At 45.1% G+C, this 27,960-nt stretch overlaps 1 protein-coding gene across 1 annotated transcript in view; it reads right to left on the bottom strand.

Annotated features, from left to right (window-relative positions):
* Positions 1-445: 445 nt before the first annotated feature.
* Positions 446-27,960, bottom strand: part of LOC124718949 (multiple epidermal growth factor-like domains protein 11) — a 113,448-nt gene continuing 85,933 nt past the window's right edge. The window contains exons 7-8 of the mRNA XM_047244615.1: positions 17,092-17,199; positions 446-771 (exon numbers count right to left, since the gene is read on the bottom strand). Of these exons, the coding sequence (XP_047100571.1) occupies positions 617-771; positions 17,092-17,199 (263 nt within the window). The 3' untranslated portion in view covers positions 446-616. The remainder of the gene's footprint in view (positions 772-17,091; positions 17,200-27,960) is intronic.

Consider the following 27,960-nt stretch of genomic DNA (forward strand, 5'->3'; position numbering starts at 1 on the left):
CTTTAAATAAATTCTCTGCAGTACGCAAAGTCCCAACAGAAACACATATATAATTTCTTTTATGTAGCAGTTTCCACATATTTACTTAATTATATTTGCTACTCACTTAGGTTGTATTCTTAATACAATGTTGTCTTTTTTCGACTTATTTTACCACTGTATACTTCCGTATGCTCTTGCTGCTATAGACAAAAATTTACCTTTTACATGTAAAAATTTTATACTGTTTAACAGTTACCAACATTTTTATTACAATTACATAAGTACACTTGCAATTGACAATAATATGAATACACTACCGACCTCCAGTCGAGGGCCAGTTCGGCGGCGCTCTTGTATCAGTGATGTTCTCCGTGACTCGTAATATGGGACGGATGCATTTGGAGAAACACATTGTAAATAGTGGTATCATTACCCTTTATCGAGGTATGTGAATGACATTTATGGCATTTGACGCTATTCTTATAACGTAATTTGCTTTACACTTTCTGTACACTATTTACAGATTATATGATGGTAGCTCTGTTTACCGAAACCAGTTATCGTTAGTAAACAAGATCCACTGGCAACATTTATATTTCATTTTATTTACATTTAATTACAAAGCCTTCGATTTCTACAAAAACTCAAGCCGCCCGTCGGGTGATTGGCTCAGAATCCGGTGTCTGGTCTGTTCCTCGATTTCTTCCTTCCGCATATCGTCCAGTAGGTCGTCGACCTCTGATGCCGGCTCGAAAATACCGAAGGACGGATTCAGAAAAACACCGTCCCCTGGAACACAGACACGACCAAGTCATCAGTGTTGTTGGCAGACCAAATGCCATAGTGAAACATACACTAATATTTAGGGTTGCGTAAAACGACGTCGGTAGGGGCTCTGAATCGTCCTGTATAAAGACGTGGACTGTCACATACGAAGGCAAGGAAGCGTGCACGGGTAGGCGCACTGGTTAAGGCGACCGCTCGCTGTAAGTGTCGAAAATCGGGTTCGAGTCCCGATCCGGCACGTCACAAATTTTCACGTCACAATTGAGCAATACGACCGTACCCACTGCAGCTGATGTCATGAAATTCTCATTCGACGAATAGTATGGAACAGCTGCTGATCGTCAAATAATACACTACTGCCCATTAAAATTGATACATCAAGAAAATGTAATCATATGTCAGTTCTAATATAATATATTTGTCCAATGAATACCCGTTTATCACTTGCATTTATTCTTGATGTATCAATTTTAATGGGCAGTAGTGTATTATTTGACGATCAGCAGCTGTTCCATACTATTCGTCGAATGAGAATTTCATGACATCAGCTGCAGTGGGTACGGTCGTATTGCTCAATTGTGGCGTGAAAATTTGTGACGTGCCGGATCGGGACTCGAACCCGATTTTCGACACTTACAGCGAGCGGTCGCCTTAACCAGTGCGCCTACCCGTGCACGCTTCCTTGCCTTCGTATGTGACAGTCCACGTCTTTATACAGGACGATTCAGAGCCCCTACCGACGTCGTTTTAAGCAACCCTAAATATTACGTCGGTTGGAACTTAAATAGTGGCAACACTGCTGTGGAGACAATATGCAGTCGCTGACAGCACACGTTGTTGACACACCTACCTTACCTCCGAGCAAATGGACTCGCCCGTCCCACGTCACCGGCGTGCGCACAATCGAGGGAAACACAGTCAGTTGTGACCGAGCCTCTAGCGCAGCCGAGTCAGTACGTTTTCGAAACACGAACATCGGAGTTGGACATGATGGAAATGCAAGAATGGATGCGTTACGACGCTGCCCAAACGCACTTGGAGCGCTATGAGCGCGAATGAGGGGCTTTCTTACGCCGTATCTTGACACTGGATGAGACATGGGCCACATCGTACGAGCCAAAACTGAAACACCAATACAACGAATGGCGTCATTATGGATCGCCACGAAAGTCGAAAGTGCGTCAGAGCCCCAGTATGGTGAAAGTTACGGTGATTCTCGTGTACGACTGCGCCAGAGGTCGTACAGCACGACAGTCTCATCAAGGTCTTCAAGAGGCGGGCGGGGAATCGCCATTGCCGTACAGAACAGTGGCACGATGGGTAAAAGCCTTCAACGAAGGTCGGCAAACTGTGGCAGACATGCATCAGGCAGGTCGCCCTAGCGTCTCTGAAGAAGAAGTGCATGATGCTGCCGCGTTAGTGGACAGTGATCGACGCCATAAGATTCGTGAGCTCGCCCACTAAGAGGGCATATTAATACACAGCTGAAGGCCTGGCACAGTACCTGCGACCAAATAAAATGACAATCACAAACAACAAACAGTGGTGCTCAGAAGTATTCGAAGGGTCGGCCTGGGGAGGAAACTTCAACAATAGTTTAGGTGAGACGGGCAGCCAAGCGCAACGCTAAACAATCGGGTTGCATGACGACCTAGGGACGGCTGAAGAACAAACCAACAGCCTAATCAATTCCCTCTGTCGCAATCGACCAACTGCCTATTCCAGTACGCAGACAGCATTCATGTGCTCAGTGGAAATCGCAGAAGCTACACACAATTGGTCGTAAACACATTTGCACAAGAACTCGAACAATCGTACAAGCAATCACTGTGGAACAAGAAGGTCGAATCAATTCGACACACAGAGTGTTTCCACAAGCGGTCGGCGACCAAATACACGTCGTCCAATGAGACGACCGACCGAACGACCAACCCAGGTCGTTGCCACTCAAGTTACGTGTGTCGGCGACGGTCGGTCGAGTTTTGGTTGTCCGAAGTTGACTGCAGCTCCAACCTGAATCAACTAGATGTGCGTTGGGAACTCGGAGACACGGCGACCCGGGCACACTGGCTCGGACGCATCCATGCAGAGGTAACTCTTGCCCACTGGCCACGACATCTCTGCACAACCGACCCACGTCCGGCAAGATGACCAACTGACGAGGCCCTGAAACGGTCAAAAGATCAAATACACGAAGCCCGATGAGACGACCGAGCAACGGTTGTCCCGCTCGAATCTCCTTCCGTCGGACAGTTCATGTGTGTCGCCAGTGGTCGGCGAGCCCTGAATGTCAGCACCTCACTGGCGCTCCGTCCCCGACTTCATTGCTGCTGCGTCCCGACTGAACTCTCACAGACGACGACCCGGAAATACTAGCGGTCGCTCCAGAGATGGTATGACAGTGCAATTATCGATAAGCGCTACTACTACCACTCACGGCCAAGCAAACCAGTAACCAACTGACGTCAGTAAATCGACTTAAAAGAAAAAAAAAGAAAAAAAACGAGGCGACAGAACCCCAAAAACGAGATGACGAGCAATAAACGGCATGACCACGAGCCGCGCACGTCTCAAGCAGGTTTCACATTTGTAAAGGTTTATCTCGCGCTTGCATTAATCTGTGATCTTACAGTTTTGATCACTTATATATTTTACATAAACAAATGTATTTCTGAAATTTCGTTACATCAATTATTTTTTGGTGTTGCAATTTTTTTCCGTCTGTGTATTAGGAGCTCTAGACATTGTAGACATTAAAGCCATTTAGAGAATATTGTTAACTCTTCAGCCATACAATTTTATGGTGAAAAAATTTCAGTGATTTTTAAGACTAGTTATATAACGTGGGGGTGGTTAGTCCATACTTCGTTAGCCGTGCACCATCTTGTATCTTGAAATGGAAGGTCTTCTGCCATGACACATGTGATATTTATAGGTAAACGCTGTTTGCGTAATGTTTTAACAATTTTCTCTGTCTTGTAAATGGGAATGTGTATTAGTTTCCAATAGCTTCTATTTCAAATGCTTTCAACTTCTAACTGGTTTTTGGTAATACTTCTTAATTCGATTCCACTTAATGGTACTAAACGAGCCGGGCGGTGTGACTGAGCGGTTCTAGGCGCTTCAGTCCGGAACCGCGTGATTTCCTTAGTTAGGTTTAAGTACTTCTAAGTTCTAGGGGACTGATGACCTCAGATGTTAAGTCCCATAGTGCTCAGAGCCACTTGAACCCCTGGTACCGAACGAGGTGGCGCAGTGGTTAGCACACTGGACTCGCATTCGGGAGGACGACGGTTCAATTCCGCGACTGGCCATCCTGATCTGAGATTTTCCGTGATTTCCCTAAATCTCTCCAAGCAAATGCCGGGATGGTTCCTTTGAAAGGGTACGGCCGACTTCTTTCCCCATACCTCCCCCAATCCGATGAGACCGATGACCTCGCTGTTTGTCTCTTCCCCCGAACTACTCAACCCGACCCGGATTAGCTCATACGGCTGTGCTTCGCATCCTGAAGCAAGGCCTGGGCATGCGAAAAATTGCATCACGACGGGTTCCGGGTGACTTTACTGAAATGCAGAAATGCAGAAATGGATGCGTTACGAAGCTGCTCAGACGCACTTGGAGCGCCATGGGCGCCAAGGAGAGGCTTTCTTACGGCGTATCTTAACACTGGATGAGACATGGGCCACATCATTCGAGCCACAACTGAAACACCAATACAACGAATGGCGTCATTATGGATCGCCACGAAAGTCGAAAGTGCGTCAGAGCCCCAGTATGGTGATTCTCGTGTGCGACTGTGATAGTGTTATAATAACGCATTACGTTCTTCCACGGCAGACCATCAATGCACAGTATCACTGTTCGTTTTTGGAGCATCACCTGCGACGAGCTTTGAGAAAGAAGTGGCGACACTTTCTGCGCAACCCACCCATCATTTTGCACGACAATGCGCGGGCGCATACAGCGCAAGCTGTGGCTGCTCTGTTGGGTCGATGGGACTAGGTAGTACTGTACCATCTTAAATATTTTCCACATTTCGTGGCGCTGTCAGCAACTGTATAAATATTAATTTTAATTTTAAAAACCAGCAGCGTCAGTTGCATAGTTTACATAGATTTACCTAGGTTTCAGTCGGTATAGCCGAACCTTCTACAGAATAAAAGTAACTACCGTTTGTCCATATTGGACATCGTCAAGCTAAAACTACAAATCCATATTATCGTCAGACTGTAAAAACTGCCTCGGCCTCACTTCGGAACCGCGGTGCGAAAGCCACGAGTGCTGTACTTTTATTCTGAAAAATGGTGGGTTATCCCGACTGAAACCTAGGTAAATCTAGGTAAACTTTGCAACTGAGGCTGTTGGTTTTTAAAAGTCCTTGTGGCTTGATTTGATTCCGAAGATTAAGGAACCACTTCGTGGCATTCGCTTCAGAACTGTTCCAGAGATTCGACAGGCAGTAGACCGCGACATTCGCACCATCAACAGAACAGGCTCTGCTAACGGTGTGCCGGCCGAAGTGGCCGCGCGGTTCTGGCGCTGCAGTCTCGAACCGCGAGACCGCTACGGTCGCAGGTTCGAATCCTGCCTCGGGCATGGACGTGTGTGATGTCCTTAGGTTAGTTAGGTTTAACTAGTTCTAATTTCTAGGGGACTAATGACCTTAGCAGTTGAGTCCCATAGTGCTCAGAGCCATTTTTGAGCTAACGGTGTACTACGCGCTCCACATCGCTGACAATGGCTTCTGCACAACGCTGGTGACTACTCTGAAGGACAGTAACAGGTGCAAACATGTAATGCTTTTGTATCGGTTGTGAGTAAATAGTTGCCACTATTTAAGTTCCAATCCTCGTATATCTGTCCTTCAAATAGCACATGAGAGTGTTCCGTATTCTCTCGCTCGCTGTGCAAACTGTTCGTCCTATCGAAAAAAATTTACAGGACCTTTTTGTAGGAAATTTGATTTAGTTAGATTTTGCGCTGATAAACTTTTACGATAGAGGCCGTAGTTTTCGAGTTATTCAAGAAAAACGTAAAAAAGTGACCTTCAGACGCTCACCCCCCCCACAGGTGAGAATTTGTAGTATGTTGTTCGTGGCACTGTGCCCTACCACTGCACAAAAGTTTACTATTGTGCGAATTACTTACTACATTCGAACTTTTTTGCTCTTCATTGACTGGCATTATTACGTACCGGCGTAGTCGACAGCTTACAAACTGTAAAATTTGCGTTTGTGTGAATTTTGCTGAGCCGTGCGCGGCTCGTGTTCTTGCCCTTTATTGTTTGTCATTTTCTCTTTTCGATACTACCGCCTCGTTTTCTTATTCGATTTACTGGTGTCACTAAGTTCCTGTCTTACCTGCCCGAGAGTGTCAGCAGCAGCGCTTATCGATAAGAGCACTGTTGTATTATCTTTGGAGCGACCGCTAGTATTTCCGGCTCGTGGTGTGTCGGGAGTTCAGTCGGGATGGTGCTCTACTGAGGTCGCCGACCGCTGGCGACACACACGCACTGTCCGGCGGAAGGAGACTGGAGCGGGAACGACAATTAGTTGGTCGTTCGGTCGGTCGACGTCTATTTGATCTTTTGACCGTTTCTAGAGCTTGCACCCGTGGTCTAGGGGTACAGTCTTTGATTCGTAATCAAAACGTCTTCGGTCCCGGGTTCGATCCCCGCCACTGCCTAAATTTTGATAAATAATCAGCATTGGCGGCCGAAGACTTCCGGCATAAGAAGTCAGCCCCAACGGCCTTGTCAAAGAGGGCGGAGGAGCGGATAGAGTTTCAGGGCACTCTCTTGTCCTAGGGGTGGCAAATTGTCCCTAAAGGCGGAAGAATCAGCAATGATCAACGACATGAGGATGCAGAAGCCAATGGAAACCACTGCATTAAAGACACGTAACGTGTATCCACAGGACATGTGGCCTGTAGTTGAAGAAGTGTCATGATGATCTCTCCATTGGCAAAAGATTCCGGAATAGTCCCCCATTCGGATCTCCGGGAGGGGACTGCCAAGGGGGAGGTTACCATGAGAAAAAGATTGAATAATCAACGAAAGGATAACGTTCTACGAGTCAGGGCGTGGAATGTCAGAAACTTGAACATGGTAGGGAAACTAGAAAATCTGAAAAGGGAAATGCAAAGGCTCAATCTAGATATAGTAGGGGTCAGTGAAGTGAAGTGGAAGGAAGACAAGGATTTCTGGTCAGATGAGTATCGGGTAATATCAACAGCAGCAGAAAATGGTATAATGACGGACGGAGCAAGGAGGACGTCAAAAGCAGACTCGCTATGGCAAAAAAGGCATTTCTGGCCAAGAGAAGTCTACTAATATGAAATACCGGCCTTAATTTCAGGAAGAAATTTCTGAGGATGTACGTCTGGAGTGCAGCTTTGTATGGTAGTGAAACATGGACTGTGGGAAAACCGGAACAGAAGAGCATCGAAGCATTTGAGATGTGGTGCTATAGACGAATGTTGAAAATTAGGTGGACTGATAAGGTAAGGAATGAGGAGGTTCTACGCAGAATCGGAGGGGGAAAGGAATATGTGGAAAACACTGATAAGGAGAAGGGACAGGATGATAGGACATCTGCTAAGACATGAGGGAATGACTTCCATGGTACTAGATGGAGCTGTAGAGGGCAAAAACTGTAGAGGAAGACAGAGATTGGAATACGTCAAGCAAATAATTGAGGACGTAGGTTGCAAGTGCTACTCTGAGATGAAGAGGTTAGCACAGGAAAGGAATTCGTGGCGGGCCGCATCAAACCAGTCAGTAGATTGATGACCAAAAAAAAAGGGGTGGGAAGTTGGTCGGTTGCGGCGGAGCAGCAAGGAAGTGTCTGCGGGCGGCACGCGCGGTTGGAGTTGTGTAGCACTAGCTGCGAGATGTCAGTTCTTTCCTGGTGCAGGGATGTCGGTTAGCCAGTGGTCGTGTTCCCTCTGCATGGATGGGTCCTAGTTCAACAGCTTGGTGTTTCCAGAATGAGATTTTCACTTTGAAGCGGAGTGTCCACTGATATGAAACTTCCTGGCAGATTAAAACTGTGTGCCGGACCGAGACTCGAACTCGGGACCTTTGCCTTTTGCGGGCAAGTGCTCTACCAACTGAGCTACCTAAGCACGACTCACGCCCCGTCTTCACAGCTTTGTATCTGCCAGTACCTCGTCTCCTACCTTCGTGATTGGCTAGCTCAGTTGGTAGAGCACTTGCTCGCAAAAGGCAAAGGTCCCGAGTTCGAGTCTCGGTCCGGCACACAATTTTAATCTACCAGGAAGTTCCAGCTTAGTGTTGTTCTCCTTTTCTCATTGAGGCAATAAAGTTGTGTGTGTTCCTGTATAATTAACAGTAATTGACCTTGGCTCCTTTCCACAACCTGATCCCCTCTATCCTACGAAACCAGATTGCTTTTACCTATAATTATTTTTTTATTTTAACAGCAGAAAAAAAAGCAATTACATCATTGTGCCTTCTCTCTGTGCCACTACTGTGCTTGTAAGGGCTCAGTTTGATAGAACTATCAAGGTAAGTAGTTTTAGCGTAACGTTTACAAAAGTTGTTTTCTTTCATTATCCTTACGGACAAGTTTGATTTAACAACGAAACAGCGGACTATGCTGGTGTCAAACAGAAACGAAAACAGGTCGAATACTGGGAGTAAACCCGTGCAGTCGTCAGTTTTTGTACGAACGTAGGAGGGAGTACTACCAACAACATACTACAAATCCTGAGTGGTGAGGTATGAGTGTGGGGTGCAGGTGCGTTTGAAAGTCACTTTTGTGCGTTTTGCCCGAATAACTCGAAACCCTTGGCCTCTAGCGAAAGCATATCCCAGTATACAATTTTTCTACATTACATTTCTTTGTACTAATAATTTGCGTGTAGCGAGCGCGAGGGTATGAAAGTCCACCGTGTCGCTTTTGAAGGCCAGATATGGCATTGCGGGTTTGATGAAGCGACATGGGTAGGGGCAGCCGACTGACTCACTCAACCTATATAATATTCTTATGAAAGTATCTCATGAAATTCATATTCAACGAATAATTTCGAATTATATTTCATACATTGCTGGTGCAAGTATCATTAAGCCGAGACTTCCAATACGACGGCAAAAATTATATTTATTCCTTGTCGTGGTGTCTTTCTCCCTAAGCGGAAATAAAGTAGTGTTACGAGCTTAAAGGGAGACGTACATAACAAGGTCGTCCATAGTCAATAACGAGGGGGGGGGGCGGCGCCACGCCACCTCGCCCCCCCTCCTCCCACATCCCCCAGCTCTGAGGGAGAGGTAAATACAGTTCAGTCAAGTGTTTTTCTTTCAAGGAAGTTATTTAAAAGAAGATATTACGCTGGTTTTTTAACAGAGTAGTAACTTTTTTTATGGCTACTAACAAGTCTCATTTGTCTTCTCAAATATTAAAAGTACTCCATACCCTCAAGTCTAGCCTCCTCCTCCCCCCCCCCCCTCTCGTATGGGTGCTCTTGGTACCGAATAGTACTATATAAGGACACGCACTGTGACATGTTGAAGGTTTGGGTCAGGTTGGAAAGCGTCAACGTACAGCAGAAGTGGATCACGATAGGCGGGAAATGCGGATTCAAATCCAGGTCCGGCACAGGTTTCGTATGTCACAGGTAGGTAGTAGGAGGTGCATTCAAGTTCTAAGGCCTCCGATTTTTTTTCTAATTAACTACTCACCCGAAATCGATGAAACTGGCGTTACTTCTCGACGTAATCGCCCTGCAGACGTACACATTTTTCACAACGCTGACGCCATGATTCCATGGCAGCGGCGAAGGCTTCTTTAGGAGTCTGTTTTGACCACTGGAAAATCGCTGAGGCAATAGCAGCACGGCTGGAGAATGTGCGGCCACGGAGAGTGTCTTTCATTGTTGGAAAAAGCCAAAAGTCACTAGGAGCCAGGTCAGGTGAGTAGGGAGCATGAGGAATCACTTCAAAGTTGTTATCACGAAGAAACTGTTGCGTAACGTTAGCTCGATGTGCGGGTGCGTTGTCTTGGTGAAACAGCACACGCGCAGCCCTTCCCGGACGTTTTTGTTGCAGTGCAGGATGGAATTTGTTCTTCAAAACATTTTCGTAGGATGCACCTGTTACCGTAGTGACCTTTGGAACGCAATGGGTAAGGATTACGCCCTCTCTGATCCAGAACATGGACACCATCATTTTTTCAGCACCGGTTACCCGAAATTTTTTTGGTGGCTGTGAATCTGTGTGCTTCCATTGAGCTGACTAGCGCGTTGTTTCTGAATTGAAAAATGGCATCCACGTCTCATCCATTGTCAGAACCGACGAAAAGAAAGTCCCATTTGTGCTGTCGTTGCACGTCAACATTGCTCGGCAACATGCCACACAGGCAGCCATGTGGTCGTCCGTCAGCATTCGTGGCACCCACCTGGATGACACTTTTCGCATTTTGAGGTCGTCATGCAGGATTGTGTGCACAGAACCCACAGAAATGCCAACTCTGGAGGCGATCTGTTCAACAGTCATTCGGCGATCCCCCAAAACAATTCTCTCCACTTTCTCGATCATGTCGTCAGACCGGCTTGTGCGAGCCCGAGGTTGTTTCGGTTTGTTGTCACACGATGTTCTGCCTTCATTAAACTGTCGCACCCACGAACGCACTTTCGACACATCCATAACTCCATCACCACATGTCTCCTTCAACTGTCGATGAATTTCAATTGGTTTCACACCACGCAAATTCAGGAAACGAATGATTGCATGCTGTTCAAGTAAGGAAAACGTCACCATTTTAAGTATTTAAAACAGTTCTCATTCTCGCCGCTGGCGGTAAAATTCCATGTGCCGTACGGTGGTGCCATCTCTGGGACGTATTGACAATGAACGCGGCTTTATTTTAAAACAATGTGCATGTTTCTATCTCTTTCCAGTCTGGAGAAAAAAATCGGAGGCCTTAGAATTTGAATCTATGTCCTCTGTTCGTTTAACGACATGGGTGAGTGTAGTGTGAGCTCAAAAACAGAGGAGACTTTTCATAAGCGAACCATATTAAAAATCAGCCATCGCCAGGAGAGATCGCGCTGATACCGTATTAACGTCAACTGCAGCCGTATGCAGCTGAAGCGTCTCATTTACGATTACATCTCCTACAACTATGAAATTGACGTGGGGTCGATTGCCACGTTACAACTTCTGTTCGAAATAGTTGCAAACTTTTTCCGTGACATTAAGCTCGGATGATTAACCACATTGTGGAGAATTTCCAGAAATGCTGAAACACGTGGTTCTTCATTTCTGGACGAGGAATCATATACCAATTTTCATAGGTCTAGCTTCAAAAATTGCCCAAATAGCGACATTTTTTCAAAAAGCTTTTCATTTCGTTATAGGTGTATTTTCAAAAACATCCATTCTCTAACGACAGTACAAAATGAAGAGTCGCTGCAGCTTTCAAGTTTCTGTCCTTGGTGGTCTGGGCTGGGAGAGGATGGTAAGTGAACCAGTCGGAACATTCTCTTTTGTAGATAGTGAAGAAGATAACGTCAGAACTCGATGAGGCTTTCATACACAAAGCTGTCACAATGCAAGAAAACCAGCAGAGACTGCCAGGTGAAGATAAACATAAACTGATTTAACGTATTGCGATTAAACAGAAGGAAGACGTGGTATCATACGATTACTCGATTAAAGGACAAGAACGGGAAACATTCACATGCGTTACATGTCTCGAAGTATGAGTACGGAGCGATTTAATATGAAACGACCTCATAAACCTAGTCGTAGGAAAGGCATTTACCTAATCGACACCCATTCGAGGAATCCTCGGCAACTGCAGCCCATCCACGAACGGGGTAGCTCAGACAACCTAGGTCGATCGATGCTTCTGCATTCGTGTTGTCTTCGTCGTTTCTCGTAGTTGCGGACACAGAGGGTTCCTGTACTGGAGATGAACGAATCTAAAGTTATTAGCGAAAACCTGGATAAACTGAAACAACCAGAGGTTGTAGAGAGCTTCAGGGAGAGCATTGGGAATTAACAAGAATGGGGGAAAGACATACAGTAGAAGAAGAATGGGTAGCTTTGAGAGATGAAATAGTGAAGGTAGCAGAGGATCAGGTAGGTAAAAACACGAGGGCTAATAGAAATCCTTGGGTAACAGAAGAGATATTGAATTTAATTGATGAAAGGAGAAAATATAAAAATGGAGTAAATGAAGCAGGTAAAAAGGAATACAAATGTCTTAAAAATGAGATCGACAGGAAGTGCAAAATGGCTAAGAAGGGATGGCTAGAGGACTAATGTAAGGATGTAGAGGCGCATATCACTAGGGGTAAGATAGATAACGCGTACAGGAAAATTAAAGAAACCTTTGGAGAAAATAGAACCACTTGTATGAATATCAAGAGCTCAGATGGAAACCCAGTTCTAAGCAAAGAAGGGAAAGCAGAAAGGTGGAAGGAGTATATAGAGAGTCTATACAAGGGCGATATTCTTAAGGACAATATTATAGAAATGGAAGAGAATGTGGATGAAGATGGAATGGGAGATATAATACTGCGTGATGAGTTTGACAGAGCACTGAAAGACCTGAGTCGAAACAAGGCCCCGGGAGTAGACAACATTCCATTAGAACTACTGACAGCCTTGGGAGAGCCAGGCCTAGCAAAACTCTACCATCTAGTGAGCAAGATGTATGAGACAGGCGAAATACCCTCAGACTTCAAGAAGAATATAATAATTCCAATCCCAAAGAAAGCAGATGCTGACAGATGTGAAAATTACCGTACTATCAGTTTAATAAGCCACGGCTGCAAAATCCTAACACGAATTCTTTAGAGACGAATGGAAAAACTGGTACAAGCCGACCTCGGGGAAGATCAGTTTGTATTCCGTAGAAATGTTGGAACACGTGAGGCAATACTGACCCTACGACTTATCTTAGAAAATAGATTAAGGAAAGGCAAACCTATGTTTCTAGCATTTGTAGTCTTAGAGAAAGCTTTAGACAGTGCTGACTGGAATACTCTCTTTCAAATTCTGAAGGTGGCAGGTGTAAAATATAGGGAGGGAAAGGCTGTTTACAAATTGTACAGAAACCAGATGGCAGTTACAAGAGTCGAGGGGCATGAAAGGGAAGCAGTGTTTGGGAAGGGAGTGAGACAGGGTTGTAGCCTATCTCCGATGTTATTGAATCTGTGTATTAAGCAAGCAGTAAAGGAAACGAAAGAAAAATTCGGAGTAGGAATTAAAATCCATGGAGAAGAAATAAAAACTTTGAGGTTCGCCGATGACATTGTAATTCTTTTAGAGACAGCAAAGGACCTGAAAGTGCAGCTGAACAGAATGGACAGTGTCTTGAAAGGAGTATATAAGACGAACATCAACAAAAGCAAAACGAGGATAATGGAATGTAGTCTAATTAAGTCGGGTGATGCTGAGGGAATTAGATTAGGAAACGAGACACTTAAAGTAGTAAAGGAGTTTTGCTATTTGGGGAGCAAAATAAATGATGATGGTCAAAGCAGAGAGGATATAAAATGTAGACTGGCAATGGCAAGGAAAGCGTTTCTGAAGAAGAGAAATTTGTTAACATCGAGTATAGATGTAAGTGTCGGGAAGCCGTTTCTGAAAGTATTTGTATGGAGTCTAGCCATGTATGGAAGTGAAACGTGGATTACACATAATTTAGACAAGAAGAGAATAGCAGATTTAGAAATGTGGTGCTACAGAATAATGCTGAAGATTAGATAGGTAGATCACATAACTAATGAGGAGGTATTGAATAGAACTGGAGAGAAGAGAAATTTGTGGCACAACTTGAGTAGAAGAAGGGATCCGTTGGCAGGACATGTTCTGAGGCATCAAAAGATCACCAATTTAGTATTTGAGGGCAGCGTGGAGGGTAAAAATCGTAGAGGGAGACCAAGAGATGAGTACACTAAACAGATTCAGAAGGATGTAGGCTGCGGTAGGTACTGGGAGATGAAGAAGCTTGCACAGGATAGAATAGCATGGAGAGCTGCATCAAACCACAACAACAACAACAACCTCTGACAATAGATTACATGTACAACTACTACAGTTGTTAAGACTGTAGGGTAGGAAACTTTCAAAGATGGTAGTATGGACCAAAAAAATCTTAAAACGGTAAACATGGGCTCTAAAATGAGTACGTGAGTAGCTGCGAGGACTTGTTCAATACAGGTGAGGTGTTTCACACTAGTGGGGATGAACCGGTGATCGTGGCTCCTGAAGTATCCATTTTAGATTCCGCGTTGACCAGACTTTTTTCTTGGTTTGGTCCATGCTACCACCTCTGCAAGTTGTGTGCCCTACAGTCTTAGCAACAACAGTAGCAGTACATGTATTCCACTGTAAGAGGTATCAAAACGGTTTTCGCTTATAAGGTTCGACTTGTTCATTTCCGGAAATGGGTTCGCATGTAAAACTTTATCAACTAAATCCAATCTACACCCGCCAGCAATGTGCAACGCCCTGTGCAAGTTGTATAGATTGATTACCGTCTTTTGCAACTGTAATGAAAATCTCATTAAGACCACACGCGTTTCGCTTTATCCTGAAGCATCTTCAGTGGTCACTGTAACAATATGGTCTTTTGTTTCTTACAATTTTGTTTGCCGAGACCATGAGCAGTTTGCATGCTTTACTTACTGCTATAAACAGAGTTAATTCTTATCGTTACTTACGGTTTTTTTTCTTATTTACGTCATCCCTCCTGTTCTTCCACATGTAAGACTTAAGCGCACGGTACTTCGACTGCACTGAACATATTCACGATTCTATGTGTTGTGAAGAACCATTCTGAGACGTGTTTCGACTCGTGCTACACCTTGTGTTTAAATTGCGTTGGTTTTCCTTTTCTTCCCGACATGTTTGTTTGATATGTTGTCTGTTATTAAGTGGCTGCTTGGTTGTCTTTTCCCTCTGCTATCGATATCTGCGTTTTTGCTTCCGGGAAACTGCTATGGAGGAAGTGAGATCTTTGACCGATTGTAGCCTCGTGTGGTGGTGCAGAAGTAGGGGCGTTGTACGCAGAGAGTCTGGTGGACACGGGAGAGCAGTGTGGCTCTCCAGGGCGGACCAGAGGTGGTCGCCACGTGATGTATGTCGGTTGTTTGTAACGAGCGGGTCGAGGTGACGGAAGAGCTCCCCACGTGTTGGTTGTATACAGAATCGCCCCACGAGTAGTTGCTGTTCATTTCACCTTGGTGGGAGTTAAAAGGCTTCTTTAAATCCCCCATTTCAACACTGGAGTTTAAAAGGAGACACCTAACATGAAGGAGCGGTCACTACCCGTCAACGTTGCAGGGAAGACGTGAACTCCGCTGACAGCGTGTTGTCGCGTGACCGTGGCGTGTTGGGTACGCTGGCGACGCGTGCGCGGTCGGATGTGTGGAGGTCGTGTACTGCCTGTTCGAGCATAATTGCAAGTTAAGTTCGTGGAAAGTTTAATCATTAAGTAATAAGTTTGCGTAAGCAGTGTCTCTTCTGCCTTGTGGCCTCCAGCGATCGGATTTCCTGTCTCTGGCACTGGTGTAATTGAAGACAGTGATCTTTCCTCCACCTCTCGTTACTGCCCGATGGGAGGTGTAGTTTTGGCAGTTCAATTGTTTCGCTATTCTGTCGTGTGTTATGAGTAAAATCATGCTTCTTGTTGGTTGATCATGTGGTCGCTCATTCAGGACTGTGTGGTGTAATGTTTCCTTGCACGAGGTTAGCTCTAATTCTGTCGGCGAGTTAAGCCATCTTATAACAAGTTTTCGCTGGCTAAAAGTCGGTTCAGTGACCAGCCTGAGAGTGGCAATTGTGTTTACGGGCGTATTTAAATTGGTCAGTATTCTGCCTAGCCTGAGCATCCCTGAGTGGGTGTTTCGTGGCCGCCTTACACGGGTCCGTCATATCTGTTACGTTCTAATGATATTCCAGGACGCTTTTGTTTAAAAAATTTTAAATTCCTCAAAGTTTGTAAATTCCTTTAGTTGCCATTAATCGTGTGTTTGCTGAGACCTGTTTATTTTTTTTTTTTTTTTTAATGGCGGTGTTGGTAGCTTCACTACCTCACCGTACTTTATTAACAAAGTTCTGTGTTTACTTTAGTAGCCTGTTTACTAATGTTCGTTAAATTTTTTAAACTGTTGTATTGCTATAAATTACCTGATTGCCGCTAGCGGCGTGTTTTGAATGGTTGTTGATTGCCGTACTGCTAGTTTCTGTAAGATATGAATAAAACATTTGTGTGTGAAAATCTCAACTCGACAGTAAACTGCTAGAAGTTTGGCCCCGTTTCCCGACTTGTGGTGTGGCTTGTAGTAACCGTAACCACTGTGTGTGTGTGTGTGTGTGTGTGTGTGTGTGTGTGTGTGTGTGTGTGTGTGTGTGTGTGTGTCACATTCACACATCGCACTTTCGTGTGTTTTGTTTTGCTATTCTGGGATGCGTTCATCTATTGTTTGTTTTGGTAGTGGGCGAACGCAAACATACGAAATGGTGAGATGAGAAGAAAACTATATCGTTACCGTGGGCATTCAAGAGGATTTATAATAAAGCGAAACGTGTTTGCTCTTAGTAAAACCTTCATTGCAGTTGCAAAAAGACGGTAATAAAAGTACACGACTTCGGTATTGTTTGCCAGTCTGGGAAACCTACCAGACAGTGTTGTTAGAGGACACAGGGAAGATCCAAAGAAAAGCAGCACGTTTCGTTACAGTTCCATTCAACAAGTGCTACAGCATCACGCAGATGCTCAGCCAGCTGCAGTGGCAAACGCTGCAAGAGATGCTTGCTGCATCACGGTATGGTTTAGAGCTTTAAAATTCCGAGATCGTACGTTCCTAGAAGATTCGGCTAATTTATCGCCTCCTTTCCACCTAGGTCTCGCGAAAAGGCCATAGATCCCAAAGTAGGAATATTCCAGCCCACACGGTGGTGCGACGGCAATCATGCTTTCCGAGAACCATTCGCGACTGGAACAGGGTACAAAGTACCCTCCACCACACACCACAAGCTGGCTATGTAGATATAGAAACGCCCTCCACCACTCATCTTGCAGTGGCTAGCAGACTACAGTCGCAGATTTAGAGTGAACAGGAGATGAAGCACGAACATTGTTCTCACGGGTCGATAAGGAACAAAAAAGTAATTTTTTATCATAGTCGATTACAGCGCTGGTGTCACACACACTTCCTTCCTCGTGTAAAAAATCTGTTGACAACCATTGCTTCCTGGCGCGTCAGTGCTATTTAGGGAAAACCGGGAATAATTTCACAGTAACATCTGCGTGCAGAATGACTGAACCAGCGACCGTGACTCACCTTTGGCGACGTAGCTGCGTCTTCTCCGCAGGAAACAGCACACTACGATGGACGTAGTCGACATCAGGACCAGCAGCGCCGCTGCACCCGCCCCTCCTCCTATCATCCCTGAATGGAAAGTTTACTTAACATAGATGACACAAGCACTATCTCTATAAATACGAGGGTTAGTCAAATTAAAACCTTAAATTTGTTATACAAATCGAAATTTCCCGCTTTTATCCTTTTAAGTTGGTAATTGTGCTACAAACAGCGTGCAGATTGGCCTGCAGGTGACATCATAGTGCTGATGCACACATACCGTCGCAGTATCAGAATGGCCGCCCCACTTGTGACTTGCACCAGGGAAGAACAGCGTTCTGTTATTCAGGTTTTGCGTAGTGAAGGTGTGAAACCTATTGAAATTCGTCGATGAATGGAGGTTCTGTACGGTGATGCATGTTTGTCACCGCAGCAAGTCTACGAATGGAATTGGAAATTTCCAAATGGTGTGACTTCAGTGGAAGATGCTCCTCGTCCAGGTCAGTTGTGACTCCACAGAACATTGCAGCAGTTGAAGCCATAGTGAAGGAAAACCGTGGAGTGATACTGAATGACACTGCAGCATGTTTACAGATTAGTCATGGGTCAGCACACCACACTGTGCATGATGTGCTCCAGTTTCACAAAGCGTCTGCATGATGGGAGCCACGGCAGCTGACTCCTGAAACGAGAGAACGACGTGTTGATACTTGCGAAGAACTTCTTCGGTGCTTTGAACGAGAAGGTGATGGCTTCCTTGCAAGAATCGTTGCTGGCGGCGAAACCTGGGTTCACTTCCACCAACCGGAAACGAAGAGAGCGAGCAAGGAATGGCGCCATTCCTCATCACCAAAACCAAATAAGTCTCGAACAGCACCATCAGCAGGGAAGGTTATGCTGACTCTCCTTTGGGACGAAAAAGGTGTCATTTTGGAGCATTAGATGCCTAGAAGGGCCACTATCACCAATGCATCATACACAGATCTCTTAAAAAATTATCTACGGCCTGCAATCAAACCAAAGCGACGTAGATTGCTGTCAGCAGGTGTCCTTTTGCAACATGACAATGCTAGGCCCCACACTGCCCGTACAACAGTTGAAACAATCACAGACCTGCATTTTGAGTGTCTTCCTCATCCACCATACTCACCAGACCTTGCCCCAAGTGATTTCCATATGTTTTGACCACTCGAAGATGTTCCGTTCTGATGAAGAGGTACGCTACGCCGTGCATGAGTGGTTGCGTGGATTACCAAAAGAAATTTTTTCTAAAGGGATTTATGCACTTTGTAAGCGTTGGAGGACTTGCATTGAGCGTGGGGAAGATTATGTTGAAAAGTGATACAGCTTTGTACCACTAGTGCACAATAAATAATATTTTAAAAAATATTTAATGTTTTCATTTGACTCACTCTCGTATATAGACGTGGACTAATGAATTTGATAAACAAGAATACTATCATAGGTATCAATTTTCTTGCAAAAATCAAGTAATTTCAAGTTGTAACGTAATGTATTCAGATAAGTTATATAAGTATTTGTGGAAACTGGTGCATCTAGAAGGAGTCGTGTGATTACAAAGAAATTTATTCCACAAATTAGGAACATGACAGTACTGTACATGCGCACCGGCCGTGAGTATTCAGTACAGTGTGAAGCCGCCAAGCTCTGCGAACGTCGTAGCAAGGAAATGAAAGAAGGTGTGGTTATACTGTTTGGGAATACATGGTTTTCAGGTGGTTCCACAAGGCATCGGCAGTGGTCGGATTAGGATCAGAACGAACAAGTTGCCGACACACGATATCGCAGATACGCAGGCGGAACTTCTATAACATTATAGGTCGGGATTGATCTAGGAGGTCTTGAATATCTTATTTGTATCTGCCAATTGCTATGGAGAAATTGAGATTTGGGAGATTTCTTTATATAGTTTTGCGTGATTAAGTCCCGACGCAATGCAAAGCGATCTGTTATGTGTTACTTTCTGCTAATAAATCATATTTTTTTCTGATTACCGTTAAAATATAATGATGATAAATGTTTGAGATCATTTGGAATAATATTTTAATAACTATGTAGATGACGTGACGTTATTCGTTTACTTTTAGGAAAAAAAAGTGTGTTAATTGTGCGTTTATGGACGGCCAGTGTCGAGATTAGTGATTATTCCAGAAATAATTGATTTGACGAAGTTCAATTACACACAATCGTGTAGGGCGAATTACGAATTTGAAATTGGTTGTAGATGTATGCAGGTCAATTTCGTGACAGAGTGGTAAGCGTCGCGAATGTGTCAGGGTATCAAGACTGCTTTGGCGCCGCCGATGGTTTGCTTTGAACTCGCAAAAATGCAATTTATGCTCATTCTTAATCATCGCGAAAGGGTACAATATTTGATAAGCCATTGTGGAGAAAGTAAGTTTGGAGAGAAAGATCGTTTTCAAAATCCAATATAAATCCTGGTGGTCGAAGTAGCCTAGCAACCCAAAAGCTCATACATGGTTATCATCAGAAACAGTGTACTATATTTCGTGCACACGTTTACGCTCCATATCGAGGTGTGGATGATTTGTGTGCGTGAAATAAACATTTGAAAGCATTTGATTAAATAAAAAGGAAAAGTATAAAGAAGTTCATTCGTATATTTTGTTATTTCATGAACAGTGATACTTTCTTATAGTGGCGTAGAGCCTTACCTACTATTAATATTGTGACAGACAGGTCTTAAGTGCTCTCGTTATAAGTAGAGTTTTGGGCCTGATTAAGAGTAGCAGGTACTTAAAGTCTCAAAGATTAAATGAAGAATAATACACTACTGGCCATTAAAATTGCTGCAGACGCGAAATTTAACAGGCAGGAAGAAGATACTGTGGTATGCAAATGATTAGCTTCTCAGAGCATTCACACAAGGTTGGCGCCGGTGGCGACACCTACAACATGCTGACACGAGGAAAGTTTCAAACCGATTTCACATACACAAACAACAGTTGACTGGCGTTGCCTGGTGAAACGTTGATGTGATGCCTCGCGTAAGGAGGAGAAATGCGTACCATCACGTTTCCGACTTCGATAAAGGACCGATTGTAGCTTATCGCGATTGCGGTTTATCGTATCGCGACATTGCTGCTCGCGATGGTCGAGATCCAATGACTGTTAGCACAATATGGAATCGGTGGGTTCAGGAGGGTAATACGGAACGCCTTGCTGGATCACAACGGCCTCGTATCACTAGCAGTCGAGATGACAGGCATCTTATCCGCAGGGCTGTAACGAATCGTGCAGCCACGTCTCGATCCCTGAGTCAACAGATGGGGACGTTTGCAAGACACCAACGACCTGCACGAACAGTTCGACGTCGTTTGCAGCAGCATGGACTATCAGCTCGGAGACAGTGGCTGCGGTTACCCTTGACGCTGCATCACAGACAGGAGCGCCTGCGATGACGTAATCGACGACGAACCTGGGTGCACCAATGGCAAAACGTGATTTTTGCGGATGAATCCAGGTTCTGTTTACAGCATCATGATGGTCGCATCCGTGTTTGGCGACAGCGCAGTGAACGCACATTGGAAGCGAGTATTCGTCATCGCCATACTGGCGTTTCACCCAGCGTGATGGTATGGGGTGCCATTGGTTACACGTCTCGGTCACCTCTTGTTCGCATTGACGGCACTTTGAACAGTGGACGTTACATTTCAGATGTGTTACGACCCGTCGCTCTACCCTTCATTCGATCCCTGCGAAACCCTACATTTCAGCAGGATAATGCACGACCCCATGTTGCAGGTCCTGTACGGGCCTTTCTGGATACAGAAAATGTTCGAGTGCTGCCTTGGCAGCACATTCTCCAGATCTCTCACCAACTGAAAACGTCTGGTCAAAGGTGGCTGAGCAACTTGTCGCCACAATACGCCACTCACTACTCTTGATGAACTGTGGTATCGTCCTGAAGCAGCTGTACCTGTACACGCCATCCAAGCTCTGTTTGCATCAATGCCCAGGCGTATCAAGGCCGTTATTACGGCCAGAGGTGGTTGTTCTGGCTACTGATTTCTCAGGATCTATGGACCCAAATTGCGTGTAAATGTAATCACACGTTAGTTCTAGTATAATATATTTGTCCAATGAATACCCGTTTACCGTCTGTATTTCTTCTTGGTGTAGCAATTTTAGTGGCCAGTAGCGTATTACACTTAAATAACGCTGCATCGAAACCCACTGTCTTTATACTATATTAAGCTAGCTATTCAGGTGATAACGTGGCCGTGTAGTTGTGTGTTGTTGACATCAAATAGGTAAACACAAACAAACATTTCTCTTGCTCTGATGTCGACGAGGGAAAGAAGAGACGATAACGACGACATACGCGTATACATATACAAATGATAAAATATCGTGCTGCCTTACAATACGACAACACAGTGGACGTCACGGTAAACTTGCACACCAGAAAAGCGGTGGTACTCTTCGCTACATGGGGTCTGGCATTGTCCTATTGAAATTTGGTACGAGGAGCTGGTTGCGTAAAGGACACTTTTTCGGGTTCTAAACCTTCCTGATGTAGCAGATGCTGTTGAAATTGCTTTCAGAACGTAGAAGGCGTTACAGCCAATAAGGGCCCAGACTGTTACACTTTGTCCCCCGTGCCGCTTAACAATGCAAACTGCCCGACTGCATTCTCTATGGTAGCGTCTAACGCTTACCTCATTGGAGGTTGAGTTGACACGGACTCATCCAAAAACGCTATGTACAGTACGCCTGTGGCAAATTTTGCAGGCTGAGGCGTTCGCGCTTTCTAGTGAGTAGCACTGGACGAGTATTCGGAAGGAGAGCGGTTTAAATACGTGTCTGAACATTCACACTTTGATTTCTTCCAGTTTCCTTAAATCGCACCAGGAGAATCGCTGGAAGATTGTTTTTTTACAGCCGGCCGCGGTGGCCGAGCGCTACTAGGCGCTACAGTCTGGAAACGCGCGACCGCTACAGTCGCAGGTTCGAATCCTGCCTGGGGCAATGATGTGTGTGATGTCCTTACGTTAGTTAAGTTTAAGTAGTTCTAAGTTCTAGGGGACTGATGACCTCAGAAGTAAAGTCCCATAGTGCTTAGAGCCATTTTAACCATTTTTTTTGTTTAGTACAAGACACATCCCACAAGGCTTGGACAGAAATATGGAAAAGGCACAAGCAATGTGTGCCTGAAAATATATTTAAAAAAATAAAAGAAAACACTAACCACACGGATGAAACGGAAATCGCTAGATGCGCTGTAGATGTACAGACTAACAAATGTATGAAGATAGTAACTGTTTTCAAAAGAACAGGTACCATTGATGAGCGAGCAGCTTCTCTAGAATAAATTATAATTAATTGAAACCCTTAGCTGCCGCCAGGTGTTGTTGATAAACCTCGATGGGGACAAATGGCTCAAATGGCTATGAGCACTATGGGACTTAACATCTGAGGTCATCAGTCCCCTAGAACTTAGAACTACTTCAACCTAACTAACCTAAGGACATCCCACACATCCATGACCGAGGCAGGATTCGAACCTGCAACCGTAGCGGTCGCGCGGTTCCAGACTGTGGGGTCTAAAACCGCTTGGCCACTCCGGCTGGCTCGATGGGGACAGCTGAAATTCATCTGTTTAGTTGATGCAAGTTATGTTGACAATGATCTTCTACCCAGTGCTGTGGTGACTGACTGACTGTGTTAACATGCGGAGCAGCATGGTAGGCAATGTCTGCCGAACAGTGTCCTTTGAAACAATTGTGCCCACACCAGCACTGATCTCTGGTGTGAGATTTGTGTCCTCCGTGGCTCAGATGGATAGAGCGTCTGCCATGTAAGCAGGAGATCCCGGGTTCGAGTCCCGGTCGGGGCACACATTTTCAACTTTCTCCGTAGATGTATATCAACAACACCTGGCGGCAGCTCAGGGGTTCAATTAATTATCATTTAGACCAACAAATGTTTACAAGTTCAGAAAAACTGCAAGATTTATTCAGGGGAAAGAGCGTCACGAATTAAGCAAGTCAATAACGCGTTGGTCCACTTATGTCCCTGATGCAAGCAGTTATTCTGCTTGACGTTGACTGATAGAGTTGTTGGAGGGCCCTGTCTATAATGATCCAAACGTTCTCAATTGAGGAGAGATGCGGCAACCTTACTGGCCATCGTAGGGTTTGGTAAGCACGAAGACGAACAGTAGAAACCCCCGCCGTGTGTGGGCGGGCATTATCTTGCTGAAATGTAAGCCCAAACTGGCTTGCACAAAGGACAACAAAAGGGGGCGTAGAATATTGTCAACGAATCGCTGTGCTATAAGGGTACCGCGGACGGGAACCAAAGGGGTCCTAGTATGAAACGAAATGGCACTTCTGATTGTCAGGTCGTATGGGAGGGGGGGGGGGGAGGGAGTGGTAGGGGGGGGGGACACAGTCTGGTTGATATGACATCGCTGTCCGGGACGTCTCCATGCACGTCTTTGGGGCTCAGTTAGAAACGAAACTCATCGCTGAAGACAATTCTAGTACAAGCTGAAGACCTCAGATATAAAATTCCGAGAACAGGGAGCGTGGTGTTTGATATCCAAGGGGATAATAGAAAAGACTAAGGAAATCATGGGGGTACAAGTAGGGGATAAATATGCAATTAGGAGAAGGGGCGAAGAGTTATGGCAACAGCAATGGGAAAATGAGGAGACGGGAAGAAGGGTATATCAACTACTGTCAAACATCAGGGAAAGGTTACAGATGAGCTACTTTGAGCCGAGCAGGGGTCTGCTGCACTTTCTTACAGGACATGGGCCGTATCCAACATATCTACATATGTCGATTTGGAAAACGGGCAACACCAGCGTGCGACTGTGGTGCTCCGGACGGAACACCCGAACATGTCGTCTATGACTGCACGTGATACGACGATGTGGCGCTCGAACTCAGGAACCAATCACCGAACAGAGATACACATGGACTAATACGACGTGCCGAGACCTTTAATGTCCTAAACAGTTTGGCTTGTGAAATATCCCAAAAGATCAGGAGGGATTTTATTAGAGACCGACATGGTTAGAGACCAAAGATAACCCGATGAAGACAAAGGTACACCTGCAAATGCCGCCGAGCGCGGAACTGGTTGGCCGCTTCACGACCGGAATCCACCGCGCTGCAGGACTAGGAGGGCAGGTGTATCATTTCCGGACTTGACATTATGCACTAGACTCCTTAGAAAGTAGTTACGCTATAATAATGTAAAATTAGAACACTAACATTACTAACATAGGTAGGGACTGCAGCGATTTTCAAGTAGATGGCCATCCCAGTGCCAGCACACGCTCACTGGGATTAGCTCATTGAGCAGGCCTTGATGGTAGGTTTGTATATCATCTGGCACACCTGTAACGCTGCAGGGTAGATTAGTCTTAGAATAACCCAGTGTAATTAACTAGTAAGATCTACCCTGTCCATAGGCAGTGCCATTAACCAATTAGTATAAGCTGCTTTGATATGTATGATAAAAGGACCCACTAATTAAATAAGGTGACGGGTTATTGTGTGAAACCAATGTTGTTGTTTATGAATCATTTGTATCATAATATTTCTTTTCAATTGTACTAATATCTTGTGTTAAAAAAAAAAAAGAAAAAAAAAGCTTAAGACATGGCAGCCAAGCCGACTAACTGCTTGCGTAAGGGCCGGTCGCAGACCAACGCGTTATTGACTTGCTCAACTTGAGAAGCTTTTTCCCTTGAATAAATTCTCCAGTGTTTTTGAAATTGTTTGTCTGTACATGTACAGCACATCTACCGCTTTCATCCCATTCGGATACAGAAGGTGTTGCATCGACTTTTACGAAAACAATGCAGAAGCTAGACAAACATGCAGGTTGTACTGATGTATTTGACCAGGAAAGGCAGCTGCGCAGTGTCCTCAACACGCTACCGAAGAAGAATAAAGTCGTCTTCCGTTCTCTCCTATGGAAACGCTTGTTCACAGATACAAGCGAATAGTAGTGAACACTGGCGAATTGTGTGCTGAATGCGCATTGGCTCCGGGTTAAAGGTTGCTCAAAATCGAAAGTAACTTTTATAGAGAAAACGGATGTCAGCTCCCCGCCATATATGAGTATAAAAACCCACCTACGGAGTGCAAGGGATAATAAACAACTATTACTCGACCACAATATTATTGAAATTACAAATAAATCAATACCATTAGCTGCTGAAGGGCGTTGATATACATCAATGGGGACAGTTGAAAATGTCTGACCCGATCGGGGCTCGAACCCTGGATCTCCTGCTTACACGGCAGACGCTCTATCCATCTGAGCCACCGAGGGCACTGAGGATAGTGCGACTGCAGTGATTTGTCACCGGCACGCTTCCCGTGAGGTCCACATTCTCAACTTATAGTCTACACACTACATCCGTAGTGTCCCTGCCATTATACCCATTACACGCGGCACGCACCAAGTCCCGTAAGAGTTCAGGCAAATTGTGTGCACCCGCACTGAAGGAGGTCATCAGCCGGTTAGCCTTAAACGATATGAAGATGGCATCTGTTCTTTCGGACATATCATCTTCTTACAATATTATTGCACTTGGGAGTGAGGGCGATTCGGCTGGCTTGTCTCGAGTTTTCATCGTGATATTTCACGAGGACACGTTGAACCACTTAATAGTTGTGCATTTATTGTCTTGAAATCATTTACAACGCTATGCGCTTTCCTTAGTAACCAATGCACTTGTTTACTGTAACACCACCTCATGTTTACGATAACGATAACGGGAGGAGAAGTGCAAAGACAACATGGTCGGATAATACCAGGAAGCGACCAGTTGCCACGCCGTAATATGTTGGTAAACATTCTCGCTCTGACGAAATAAATCTCGGGTGAACAGCCTGGTATGAGTGTGCATAGGACACAATATTTCGGCAATCGACCACGTTGCCATCATCAGGTGCGCTGATGTACTGACCGGCGGTGGGCCGGCGCCTTGTATATATACCGGCTGATCAAAAAGTCAGTATAAATTTGAATAAATCACGGAATAATGTAGATAGAGAGGTACAAATTGTTGACTAGAACCAAAAAAAAATACGAAAGTTCAAAAAATGTCCGACAGATGGCGCTTCATCTGATCAGAATAGCAATAATTAGCATAACAAAGTAAGACAAAGCAAAGATGATGTTCTTTACAGGAAATGCTCAATATTTCCACCATCATTTGTCAACAATAGCTGTAGTCGAGGAATAATGTTGTGAACAGCACTGTAAAGCACGTCCGGAGTTACGGTGAGGCATTGGCGTCGGATGTCGTCTTTCAGCATCCCTAGAGATGTCGGTCGCCCACGATGCACTTGCGACTTCAGGTAACGCCAAAGTCTATAATCGCACCGACTGAGGTCTGGGGACCTGGGAGACCAAGCATGACGAAAGTGGCGGCTGAGCACACGATCATCACCAAACGACGCGGGCAAGAGATATATCACGCGTCTAGCAAGATGGGTTGGAGCGTCATCCTGCATAAACATCGTACGTTCCAGCAGGTGTTTATCAGCCAAGCTGGGGATGATGTGATCTGTAACATATCGGCGTACCTCTCACCCGTCACGGTAGCAGTTACAAAACCAGAATCACGCATTTCCTCGAAGAAAAAAGGCCCGATAACGGTAGATGTGGTAAATCTAATCCATAGCGTGACTTTCTCGTCGTGCACTGGAGTTTCCAAGACAGTTCTAAGATTTTCGGCAGCCCAAATTCTGCAGTTGTGGGCGTTGACAGACCCTCGGAGCGTGAAATGAGCTTCGTCGGTCCACAACACGTTACTCAACCAATCGTCATCTTCCGCCATCTTTTGAAACGCCCACACCGCAAATGCCCTCCGCTTCACTAAATCGCCAGGTAACAGTTCATGATGCCGATGGATTTTGTACGGATAGCATCGGAGGATACGCGTAAGTGCCAACCGAACAGTAGTGTAGGGAATGCCGGTGCGACGTGCGACTGCACGAGCGCTGACTTCCCCGTGCATAGACGAACCCGCTACAGTCTCCATTTCTTCCTGAACTGTCTCAGCAGCATTACGCGTTGTGCTCGGTCGGCCACTGCGGGGTCTATCGTCTAAAATTCAAATGTGTGTGAAATCTTATGGGACTTAACTGCTAAGGTCATCAGTCCCTAAGCTTACACACTACTTAACCTAAATTATCCCAAGGACAAACACACACACCCATGCCCAAGGGAAGACTCGAACCTGCGCCGGGATCAGCCGCACAGTCCATGACTGCAGCGCCTTAGACCGCTCGGCTAATCCCACGCGGCTATCGTCTAAACAACCCGTAGTTTCGAACTTCGAAATCATTCTCTCCAAAGCTGCATTTGTCAACGGACCTTTACCCGTTGGAATCCCCTTCCTATGGCGATAGGATCGTAACGCTGAAGTAGCACATTCCCCATTCTGATAATACAGCTTCACTAAAAGCGCCTTTTCAGGTAATGTCAACATGCTGCGACTGCTGGCACATCTCTCTCTCTCTCTCTCTCTCTCTCTCTCTCTCTCTCTCTCTCTCTCTCTCTCTCTCTCTCATTACAGCTCATTTTATACACGATTGTCATGCGCAGTCACTGACGTTTTGCTGTCCAGCGCCATGTGTCGGACATTTTGTGAACTTAGTTTTTTTTGTGATCTAATAAAACCCCATGTCATTCCAAGCATGTGTGTCAATTTTTACCTCTCTATCTACATTATTCCAGGTGATGTGTTGGTAAATGTGCCAACACCTTGTAGATAGAGGAGGCCGAAATGGAAGCTATCTAACGCAGACGGGCGTAAATTCTGGAACAGGA

Source organism: Schistocerca piceifrons, chromosome 10, assembly GCF_021461385.2.
Source record: "Schistocerca piceifrons isolate TAMUIC-IGC-003096 chromosome 10, iqSchPice1.1, whole genome shotgun sequence".
NCBI lineage: Eukaryota > Metazoa > Arthropoda > Insecta > Orthoptera > Acrididae > Schistocerca > Schistocerca piceifrons.